This window comes from Galeopterus variegatus, unplaced genomic scaffold (assembly GCF_000696425.1).
Source record: "Galeopterus variegatus unplaced genomic scaffold, G_variegatus-3.0.2 Scaffold1148, whole genome shotgun sequence".
NCBI classification, from domain to species: Eukaryota; Metazoa; Chordata; class Mammalia; order Dermoptera; family Cynocephalidae; genus Galeopterus; species Galeopterus variegatus.
Genome location: NW_007727259.1, coordinates 123,645 through 135,497, shown reverse-complemented (window position 1 = coordinate 135,497; position 11,853 = coordinate 123,645). Strand labels below are relative to the sequence as shown.

The window sequence follows — 11,853 nt, the reverse complement described above, 5'->3', positions numbered from 1 at the left end:
AGGACTGTATATTTTCCAGAAAAGGAACCAAGAATAACTAAGGTTTCTGGCATTTGCCGACGCCCCCTTCTCTCCCTCTGGGGGGTTTGTGAGTATAAGTGCGTGGGCAGGGAGGCGGCGGCGGCGGCGGGAGCTCTCACTTGTAAGCTTCTTGAAGACCAGGACACCATTTAATTCAGCATTTAACTGTTCGCAGTGCCTAGCACAGTGTCTCACTCGTGCATAGTTGGTGCTTAACAAACGCGCAATGAGTAAAACCTCTGACAAGAGTAGATTCTTGATTCCTTTCCTGGGAAGACCCACAGCTGCCAAAGGCGGAGAAACACAATTACTCCTTCGTTTGCTTCTCCCTTCTGCTGGGGTCCTTGAGTGGGACTCTCTAATGGAGTCAGGTAGCACAGAGGAGTGTGGGAGCACATTTGGGGGCAGTACTCCCCTGAACACTGTACTTCCACGGATGATCCGCATGTCCCTAATCTTAGGGAGCTTGGCCCCTCCATGCACTTGGCCCACTCTTAGCACCCCTCGATGCAGAGAGTTGCCGCCGACAGCAAACCTCCCCAGCTCCTCCCCAGCCGTGGCAGCCCTTGCTTTCCATCAGGTGCTCACTGACTGGCTCACAGCTTTTGTGGAACACCCTTCCTCCCTGTCATTCCCTTCTTCACCCCAGGGTGGAGCTTGTGTCTCCACAGAGGCTTTGGTGTTTTTGAAATGTGTCCCCACAAAATCCCAGCGGCCTCCATTCCTGAACTCCTCTTCTGAAAGTGAAATGATAGTAACAGTCAGCGCTTAGAGCACTAAGAGTGTCCCAGGCATTGTTCCAAGTGTCTTGTATTTAACAACTCATTAAACCCTAATCCCTACCCTATGATATAGATTCTATCATTATCTCCAAATAGAGATGAGGAAACCTAGGCACAGAGAGATTAAACAACTTGCCTAAGACCATGCGGCTAGCAAGAGGTCTAGTTGAGATGGGAGCCTGGGTAGTCTGGCTCCTGAGTTCGTGCATTTAACTCCCACATCAAACACTTCTTTTGGGAATGGGAGCAGTGGTTAAGCCTGACCTTTCTTCCTCTTCTGTCTTCATTTAAGCCCTTGGTGAGAGACAGTCCTTTCTATGGCTTGATTCCCTGCTGAACACCTTCTATCCTTCCTTAGCCTGGGTTTCTGGGGCCATGAGGTGCATATGTTTGAAAGAATGTGTGTGTGGACTTGATTACACTTGGTAATATGGTCTTCCCAGTAGGGGCCCGCCCCTAAGATGGGGGTGGGGAGGTGGTAGTGGACTCAGTGGTGGTGGTCAGAAGATGTGATGGCAGTGCCAGGGAATCAAGAAGTGCAAACACATCTCAAAAGTAACTTTCCACCCACCTACCCCACCCCCAGACTCCTTTTCTGGCCTTCTAATCTGATCCTGGTATTTATGGGGATGCTAAATAGATCACACCCTCTGAGGATGGAGAAGGGGAAGACCCCACGGCTCTGTTGATCTCATTACTCTGTGTCTTCTCAGCAGATCTATTGCCCTGCTGCTCATTCAGGCTTGGGGCTAATCATATTAATTGAAATATTAAATATTCACAAAAATGAATTATAATGAACTCCCCTCACTTCTCCTCCCAGTCAGTAACTGGGGAGACAGCTGTAGGCAACAAAAGCCTCTAATCCTTCATTTAGTTTGTGATCCCCAGATTGAAGGTGTCGGTCTGAGACAAGAGGCAGGTTTTAGGGGAGAAGAGGTGGGGGCTCTTTCAGACCCTCCTTGCTGAATGACTGTGGGCACATCTCTGGTGTTCTTTCAGGCCACGAGGGATGGGAGCCCTGTGAGGTAAAGACTGGGTGAAAAAACCCATGACTCAGGGGCCCATTCTGTGGAGTTTCTCTCCAGGAGGAAATGAGGCTTTCCAAGCCCTAATTCCTCCAAGATACTTTCTCTGCCCCACTATCCCCAAGCTCACTCTCTTTCTTTCTTTCTTTTTTTTAAAAAGATGAACGGTAAGGGGATCCCAACCCTTGACTTGGTGTTGTCAGCACCACGCTCTCCCAAGCGAGCCACAGGCCGGCCCCCTCACCCTCTTTCTTATTCCTTTGCAGTCTAAGTCAAACTGACCTTTGTAAAAAGATTATTGACTTTATAAAGGGAGAGCTGTTTTCCTGGGTTTAGATCGGTAGGGGATGAGAAATGCCAGATAATTGGGATATTTTTCAGAAAGGACAAAATGTGGGGTGTGTATGTGGGCAGAGTGGCTAGTCATCAAATACTTACTGGCTTCACTGACTGAATGCAGGGTGAAGACATCTACAACAGAATTTATGAAGAATTGATTACATAACCTTCCTGCCCTCAAGTGGCTTCTATCTCAAGTGGAAGACAGGCCAACACAATATGTAACAGTGAGTACTGAAATGCTGTTAAGAAAATAAAAGTCACCTCTTTCATACACGGACATTTGGGCCACAGGATGTGATCAGTCATGAAAGGCTTGACTGATTCCAACAGCACAAGAAGATTATAGACTGGCAGAAGGAGGCCATCAATTGTTTTATGCATAGGGGTCAGGGGATGGGGAGCGTTGTACATATGTGTGTGTGTGCATGGGTGTAGTTTTGCTGGTTTAAACTCCGGTGCTGTCTAATATAATGCAAGCCACACATATATCATCTAAAAAATTCTAGTAGTTACATTAAAAACGTGAAAAGAAACAAGTGAAATTACTTTTATTTTTTGTGGGGGTGCAGCTGGCCAGTACAGGGATCAAACCCTGGATCTTGGTGTTATCAGCACCATGCTGTAACCAACTAAGCTAACTGGCCAGCCCTAAAATTACTTTTTTTTTTTTTGGCAGCTGGCAGGTGGGGTGATCTGAACCCTCGACCTTGATGTTATAACACTGTGTTCTAACCAACTGAGCTAATTGGCCAGCCCTGAAATTACTTTTAATAACACATTTTATTTAACCTGATATATCCAAAATACTGTCTCAACATGTAATAAATATAAAGATTATTAATAAGATATTTTACATTATTCTTGTCGTACTAAGTCTTCAAAATCCAGTGTGTATTTTACATTCCTAGAACAGTTGACACAGCCACATTTCAGTGCTCAGGAGCCACAGGTGGCATGTGGTGGCCATATTGGCTAGTGCAGCTCTGGAGCCTCCACCACTGGCTTCTGGGGGGTGTGGGGTGGGGAAAGACAGGTCTTGGCCAACAGGAACTATCACCTCTGGTTAACCTCTGCTGGGGAAAAATCACTTCTGACAGATGGCAGCTTATTTCCCTCTCACTCTATTAACTCTCTCTCCTAAAAAGCAAACAACCAAATGATTACTAACCTGGATGGGGTTTGTGGGAAGAGGCTTGGAGCCCACTACCTAATTTACTTCTTGTGGTTTTCACTGGCTTGGGAACTGCCAACATTTTCACTTCTTTTCCTTGGTCTTTGCTGGGAAGGATAGAGGCAGACCTCTGAGAGACTCCTCCAAGGCCATGGCCTAATACTGAGTTTGTTTCTCGTGATTTTTCCTTGCTCCTTGGGGCAGTTGTTCACACATCTGAAAAGACAGCCTCCCTTTTGGGTTCTCTTCCCCAGCCTCTCAGAAGACCTCTGCTGGGCACAATCTCTGTGGGTGGAGAAGCTCAGCATGTGTGTATTGACAGGCTCCTGCCCTTTCCAGGCAGCTATTTTCAGCTCTCTGGCTTTATGTTTCATTTTCCCTTCTTAATTAGATACTAGAAGAACAGATCTTGAAGACCAATTTCCTTTCTCCTCCCCTATTCAATCGGGAGTGAGAGAAATAATTTAGAATTTATGAGGAGCCCAGGGTGAAAAGAAAATAAATCTACACAAGAAAGTCAGTCCAAGAGGGGAAATTCTGACAGGATGTCCCCCAGATCCTTTCCAGCGTCTTTAGTCTCAGAACTTTCCTTCCTTTGCAGAACTCAGTTTGTTCCATGCACTGGGGTGCTTTCATGTTGTTTTAAGAATCCAAGACTTCAATGTCAGGTCTCTACAGGACAGATGGAAGGGTTAGCTTCTGGGCCAGTGGAAAGGGAAGGAGCCTGGGTTGACTTTCCTCAGTACTAGACTTCCTCCAGCTTCTGCCCAAGTAAGAGAGTCAGGAACCAGATTCTGGGAGATCCTGCCTTGGAACCTCTTCTGTTTTTGCTCTAGAGCTAAGGAAAAAACCATTTGAGGTTGGGTAGGGTCAAGAAGAAGAGCTCATTCCGTATACAATAAAGCCCAGAAATCAGTCTCCAAATACGGGAAAGTAGATCCTGTAGAGGCCCTGGGATTTCACGCCTCAGCTCCACCGCAGACCCCACATGGCTTCCCTCAGCCCCTCCCCCCGTCGCTGGAGAGGGCCGGGCTTGGGGGCGGGGCGGGGCCTCGCTAGCGTGCCGCCCGTCGTCTTGACGACCGCAGCAAGATGGCGACGCTGCGGGGCAGGGTGCTGGGGCCCGACCCCGGGGCGCTAAGCCCTGCGCAGCTGGAGCAGCTGCGAAACTTCAAGGTGGGTGCGCCCGCGTCCCCCGCCCCCGCCTCCATCAAAGTGCAGCTCCCGCAGGACAGGGGCCCCCAGTTAGGGAGGAGGGCTCCGAGAGAAGGGGAGCGGGGCCCGTTCCCAGATAAAGGGGCGGAGGGTTCGCGGGAGACCCCTGGCGGACCTCTGGGCTCCTGGGGCCCTGAACAGAGCCCGACGTGCCTCTGAAAGTGCAGAGAAAACCAAAGCAGGGATCTGGCTGGAGATGGGCCGAAATTACTGCCGTACGCCAAGTTAGATACAAATAAGGACTTACCGACTGCCGGGATCCGACCTTAGCTAAGGCCCCCAAGCCTGAGTAGGAAGCGGCATGGAGGTGTTCAGTCTAGAAGATGGGCAGCTTAAACTTCGAAGGATCGTCGGGGAAAGGCCTGGGTTAAATGCTCTCGATATTCCCCCAGTCCTTCATCCATCTAGGGTTGAACCCTAAATCGGTCTCCTTATGGCGCCTGACCTTTTGGCCTTGCCTCCCAGATTCAGACTCGGATTGCTAACGAAAAGTACCTGAGGACCCACAAAGAAGTGGAGCTGCTCATAAGTGGCTTCTTCAGGTAGGTGGTTTTCCAGGCTGGCCTGGGGCAACTAATTGAAAATTTTACCAAATCTTGTTGGGGATAGATGAATATGAATGTCGCCTTCTTTCTTTAAACACTCCCTATTGCTTCTAACTTCCTAAAAGTTAGAAAATACCCTACGATTGAACTTTTTCTAACTCTGGGATTTGTGGCACCAAGGGTTTTCTTCAGTTATCTCTGGAGGCTTCCTTCAGTTACCTCTAAATTCTTAAAAATATTAATATTCGCTCACTTTAGCTGTAAGGATATATACCTTATGACACTCGGAAGAGGGAATTTGGCATTGAATAACCCAACAGGCAGCCACTGGGTATTGAACACTATTCTCAACCAGGGGAGCTTAACAAGATCACTAGAAGAACTTAAGTAAAATTCAGTTGTCTGGCCTTTCTCTGCCTGAGAACACTGTCGTAGAAAAACTGCAAGGGTTGGAAGCCACGCTTTTCTTGGGGAAAAGAAGACTATTTTCTAGTTTATCCCTGGTGTTTGCTTGAACAGAAAAATCTCCTCATGGGATGAGAGGCAAGCAAGCAAGCAAATAAATAAATAAATAAACAACTAAAAACAAATCATAGAGCAGCAGTGGATGAAAACAAAAAACTGGCTATAGACAGGCGAAGTTTAAATAGTAATAATGGCTTCCATTTTCATGCACTGTGTTGTTTCCCTTCATTAGCAGTTATCACACTGTGTTATAATTGCATTGTCAATCTTCTGTTTCTGTTACTGGCTCCTGGTGGAGCCGTGTTTGTGTCCCTAGAGCCCACGTAGTATGTGGTTTCTTGGTATACTTTTGCTGATCTTCCCATTAACCCTATAAAAATATAGCTTATTATTTGCATTTTACAGGTGAGAAAAGTTAAGTTCAGAAAGGTGAATTCCTCAAATTGCTGAATTAGGATTCAAACCCTTGGTTTTCCCATTGTATTGTGCTGTAAGCATAAGGTCCCCAGCTCTTCAGTCTGTGGACTTACATCCAGGGGTGAGGCTCTCCTTTGTTTTCTCAAAAGAGGACCTGTAGGGATGTCTTTTTTCTTTTTTTTTTTTTTTAAAGATGACCGGTAAGGGGATCTTAACCCTTGACTTGGTGTTGTCAGCACCACGCTCAGCCAGTGAGCGAACCGGCCATCTGTATATGGGATCCGAACCCGGGGCCTTGGTGTTATCAGCACCGCACTCTCCCGAGTGAGCCACGGGCCGGCCCAGGGATGTCTTTTTTCAAGGCCCCTTTGTTTTTTTCCTGGATCTCACTATTCATATTTTAGCCGTTTCTCCAAATGATAGCAGACTCTCTGGGCAGATATGGGAAGGAGACAGGGAAAACTGAAACCTATGCAGTTACTCTATATAGGTGGGTTTATTTGGGCCGGGGGGTAAGTCTTGGGCAAAAGATAGTTTAGGAGTCCTCTGTCCATATCAGACCCTGGGGATCAGGCCATCACTTTTTGCACCTTTTCTTTTAAATGGAAATAAAAGATGACTTCTTCCTATCGTGGGGAGCTTGCAATCCAAGTTAGGAGTGGTTCCAGCAGAGAGACTGGAGATAGACTTTTAAAAGTCTGAGTTAAATCACAGTTTGCATTGTTCACAAATAACAGGATTAGAACACTTGGGGGTGGTGAATGAAGAAGGCATTGCTTTGGTCACATGTTGGGGACGGCTCTACTTCTCTGTTTGTCCAGGAACAGTTTCCAGGCGGAGGCTAGGTGTCTGGATCTGGCTGCTTCAGGGACAGCCCCAGATACCTTTCTTACCATCTCCCTCCCCAGGCCAGGTAGGCCACCAGGCTTTTCCTTTTGCTGTCCCTGAAGCTACCCTCATGAAATCCTCCTGGCCCCTTTTAGGCCTTTTTCTTTCTGGGGTGGAGTTGGAGGTGGTGGGGGGAGGTTGAAGTCTGAGGGTTTCTTTTTGTTCGTTTGGTGTAACAGTTTTTTCCTGTGAGTGGTTCCAGGATGAACCAGAATCAGTCCCACATCTGTGCTGGATACTTCACACGGTCCTTACTGTGAGAAAAGAGGAAGGAAGAAGAGGGGACAGAACCCTGAGCAGCATGCCTGTCCTTGTCTGTTCTGCAGGTCTCTGCTCTCAGCTCACTACAAACCGTGAGAAGTTGTGAGCTATTCTTATTGGGAAGCGAACTCCCCGCTTGGGTTTTCTAGATCTTAATATTTATGGCCATTCAGCCACAGCTCTCTACTCTGTACTCATAAATACAGTGTATGGAACTCTTAATACCTTGAATTTTAGACTTGAAAAATAGAAAGAGTAGAGATCTAACTTATTTTAGGCACCCAGATAAGATAGCCATATGAAATTGCAGGAAGGCTGTATTAGGTGTTTTTGTAAATATCCAGGCGGATGAATCTTTCCAAAATACAGCACTGACCGTATTATTCCTCAGCTGGAAAAATCTTAAGTGGCTCCACACCATTGTCTTTTTTTGTTTTTAAACATTCTATTGAAATATAACATACAGAAAAGTGGCATATTCTAAGCTGGATTAACTTTTACAGGCTGGAAGCACACATGGTACTAGTGTCCAGATCAAGAAATAGAATGTTACCAGCACCTCAGACCCTTTGTGACCCTTCTCAGTCACTCTCCCCAAAACAGTAACCAGTATCCTGACCTCTAATAGCACAGATTCATTTTGCCTGTTTGTATTTTATACAAATGGAATTCTGCAGTCTGCGCTCTTTTGTGCTGGCTTCTTTGGCTCAGTATCTTATGGATCCTCCATTCTCACTTGTGTACAGTACTGCACTGTGTGACTATACCATGTTTTATCTATCTATTCCCATTGTCTTTGGAATTGAATGTAAACACCTCTCCCTGGCATTCAGGGCCCTCCGTGGTAGAGCCTCCCCTGTTTCCCACCACTCCCTGCACATACAGCCCTTACTCCACCCTGGGCATCTGATCGTTCTACTGACCTCGTGGAGCCCTGGCACAGACACCTCTGGGTGCTCTTCTGGACTCTGGCAATACAAAGGTGAATACGACCCAGTTCCTACCCTCAAGGAGTCAGTCTATAGAACATGGACTGTTTCCTTTCTATTTCTGGGCCTTTGCTCTCGACGTTTCCCTGGATATAGAATGTTCTTGTCCTTTAACTCTCATCCTGCCTACTGAATCCCCATGTGTACTTCAGGGTCCTCTCAAATGCCAGCTGCTCTGTGAAGATTCTTGGGGCCCTCTTCTTAGTGACTTTTCTCCCTGCTCTGATCTCTCAGAATACTTTTTTTTTTTTTCCTTTTTGTCTTTTTTTCGTGACTGGCAACGGATCGCAACCCTCAGTGTTGCGCCCGTACCGGACCGGGACCGGCAACGGGATCGCAACCCTTGGTGTCGCACCCGCACCTCACTCAGCCAGTGAGCGGCCGGTCTGTATGTGGGATCCGAACCCTCAGTGGGAGCGCCGCCGCACTCTCAAGCGGCGCACTGTAGCAGTGCGCCACTGGGCCGGCCCAGAATGCTATTTTAATACCCCTCTTTTAGCACTTATGGAGGTTACTTGGCCTTTTGGACATTTGGGAACTTACCTGTTCCCTTTTACTTCACTGTAAATTTTTCGAGGTAGGACTATATTTTGTCTTTTTTTCAAAAAATCAATGCCTCATCTAGTGCAGTTACTTATGCATAATTTCTGCTCAGTGATTATCAAATTGAATTGAAGGAGAAGAAGAGCAACATTTTTGAAGCTTGGGATACAGGGGAGGCCTTGGCCAAGAGAACATGTGGAAGTGGGGCTGGTGAGGGCAGAGCAGCCCATGTTTAGAGGACGTATCATAGAGAACACTGACTTTGCAGTCACAAGACGTGGGCGCGCACTCCTTTATTTACTAGCTTTACGAATTTGGGCAAATGATTAACCTTTTAAAGACTTAGTTTCTTCATATGTAAGATGGGGACATAATAATTGCCATTTCACAGGGTTGTTGTAAAGCGAGATAATATTTGTGAACATACTTCATGAACCATAAAACTCTATGTGATGTTAGACATTTTTGACTCCCCAGAGGCGTTGGCGCTGCCAGTATTGTCACCGTGTCTGTCTGCTGTACTGCAGGGCCACCAAACATCTGAAGTCCATCTTTTCAGCTTTGTTTATTGTAGCTCTCCCGTCTCCCCATGGAAATTCATAGTAAAACTCCCTCAGAACATTGTGGGGTTGCATATCTGTCTCACCACACGTGAGCCCTTGGGGACTGGGCAGCGTGCTTTTCATCTTTGCCTCCACTCCTGGCTTAGTATCTGGTTCTTTGAAAATGTTTGTTGATTGAATGACAGGCCCCACCTGGCTGCAGCACAACTCTTGGGAAGTGAGTGATATCCTAGATTTATTGCCATTTAGGATATTTTGCTCCTTGCCTTAGATCCCGAGTTGAAGGGAAATCATGATGAAAGGGTCTTTGTCACGAGTCAGCTAGTTTATTGACTCCCAAGATGGGTGTCTCAGGTTAATCTGCTACTTGAAAGCGCAGGACCCAAAGCGGTAGCTGCAGCCTGCCTTAAAGTCTATCTTACCTCCTACCCTATCCCTTAATGTTTTCCAGAGAAATGTTTTTGAAGAGACCAGACAACATCCAAGAATTTGCTGCAGGTAAGCAAGGCAGCATCAGTGTTGGGTGTCTGACAAAGCCAGTGCAAGGACTATATCAGTGTAGAAACAATTGTGAATTAGACTCGAATGAGCCCAGGATTCTCCCTGCACAGTCTGGGGGACTCCTTCACCTCCTGTCCCTCAAAGGAGCTTTTTTGAGAAGGCTTCTTTCCTCCATTGTCATTTTCTTAAAATGAGGACAGATAAGAAATGAGGCAGAATTTCCTCATGGTGAGTACTGTTAAGAATTTTGAGATTCCCAAAGGAACATACTGGCACCTCTTTCCCTGGGAATCTTAAAGCAGGGTTCTCAACCCTGGCTTCACGTTAGGATACGATCGCCTGGGCAACTTTAACAAAAAAATACTGATGCTCAGGCTCCACCCCCAGAGATATTTATTTAATTTTTTGGGGGGTGGGGCCCAGCATCCATAATTTTAAAGGCTCCCCAGGTGATTCTAATGGACTCAGCTGCCAAAGGTGACTTAAGGTCAATGGTATTTAGAAGGAAGGGGCAGGCTTGGATTATTTCTTGGGTCTTGTTAGCCCTGGGAGCTGGTTACATCCTCAAACTGTTTCTAAGTACGTCTTTGCTGCCACAGCAGATGCCGCCTCTGATTCACATTATGCTGGGTGTATAAAAACCCTCTTCTGTCGTCATCCTGCAAGAGCCTGGCTCTTCTCCGAGAGGGTATTCGCAGAGAGGCGTGATATCTCAGAGACAGGAGCTGGCAAGCTGAGTTGAGACAAGAATAATCTTGGCATTTATTTTGGCCCCAAGATGGGCTGGGTGCAAGCCCAGAGACGCCCTGAGCCCTCTGATGGCTCCCTGGGCACAGCAAGCAGGCCGAGGGCACAGTGTGGAGGGAGTGAGCCATCCTGTGGAAGCCCTTTCTGGGAACAGTTGAGCTGGCAGACTCAGAACTGCACGGGTGGGATTTGCTGTGACATCTCATATTACGTGCTAAATAAAGCAGGGTCACCAGTAACAGACCTGCTAGGACCAAGCACTGTAACTTTAGCAGAATAAGCTCTCTCCCTCCCAGTGTTTTCCCCTTGAGTGTAGATGATTTCTTTTTGATTTTTATCCCAGACTATTTCACGGATCCAAGACTTCCCAACAAGATTCACATGCAGCTAATTAAAGACAAGAAAGCAGCTTAATTAGCAAACTCGTGATGCTCAGCTGTTGCGAGAGACCAGACAGAATCCAGCCTCGGGGTGGGTGTTAACCTCACTTACAGACAGAGGCTTCTTTACTCTTGTGAAATAAGCACTGGTTTATTGGTCCAGGATGTGAAAGAAATCGAGTGGAGAAACTAAAGAGAAGTTTAATGCAAGTGTTTAGTTTTCTTGACACTATTTTGGGGAATTCAGTACTGTGAATAGAGGCCCAGGGCTGGTCTAGCATGTCAGTTTGGCAGGAATCTTTTTAATCTAGTGAAATGGATTAAGAGGATGAAAATGGGAGTAGTTCAGGGGTAAAGAGAATGACAGGGAAGTGAGGATGGGGCCTGTTAGCATCAAGAGGGTGCTCCTGAAAATGGCCTTTCTCTTATGACCTTGCCGGTGAGAGGGGAGGGGGTTTCCCTATTTCTTCCGGAGGGGTGGGAACAGTTTCTCTCACTGCATCTCGGATTAGGCGCCTTCCTACTCCCCTCACCTTCAAATGAGGCTGTGCCATTAAGGCCATCACATGTTTCTCAGGCAAGATGATTCCTGAAACAATTTTGAAAGCTGGAATTTTTTTTTTTTTAAATGCGAGGTGGGAAAATGCCACACTAATTTAGTGGAACCATTTCTGTTTTGCAGGGTCATCTGGAAGCATGAGGGCCGTGTTGCCATAAGTGTGGGTTTCCAAGCTGCCTTGGGCTCTGTCTGCTGTCGCATAGGCTTTTAAAGATCCTCATTAAAAACAGACCTTCCTGTGCTCTCTGCTTTATTTCACTCGGAAGGAGGAAGACAGCTTTCATGGGAGGCTGCCCTGCCCCACTTTGACCTGTTAGGCAGCAGGCCTGGTTCTATTTTGATGGTGGCTGGGGCCTCTCACGGTCAGTGGGATGTTTCCACTCCAGCCATTCACCCCCAGAGCCATGATTGGTGCAGAGAACAGGGCTGGGGACCC

At 46.9% G+C, this 11,853-nt stretch overlaps 1 protein-coding gene across 7 annotated transcripts; it reads left to right on the top strand.

Moving 5' to 3' along the window:
* The first annotated feature begins 4,433 nt into the window (after nucleotides 1–4,433).
* RIIAD1 (regulatory subunit of type II PKA R-subunit (RIIa) domain containing 1) lies at nucleotides 4,434–11,658 on the top strand. Of its 7 annotated transcripts, none has more exons than XM_008575149.1 (6): nucleotides 4,434–4,520; nucleotides 5,025–5,101; nucleotides 6,808–6,866; nucleotides 7,054–7,200; nucleotides 9,682–9,728; nucleotides 11,541–11,658. In XM_008575149.1, the coding sequence occupies exons 1-5, from the start codon at nucleotides 4,437–4,439 to the stop codon at nucleotides 9,693–9,695; spliced, it is 381 nt and encodes a 126-aa protein (XP_008573371.1). In that variant the 5' UTR covers nucleotides 4,434–4,436; the 3' UTR covers nucleotides 9,696–9,728; nucleotides 11,541–11,658. The 7 variants fall into 7 exon arrangements, with proteins under 7 accessions (XP_008573371.1, XP_008573369.1, XP_008573370.1 ...); XM_008575147.1 differs by having other exon boundaries at nucleotides 6,808–6,899; XM_008575148.1 differs by lacking the exon at nucleotides 11,541–11,658 and adding an exon at nucleotides 10,822–10,840 and having other exon boundaries at nucleotides 6,808–6,899.
* Nucleotides 11,659–11,853: the final 195 nt, after the last annotated feature.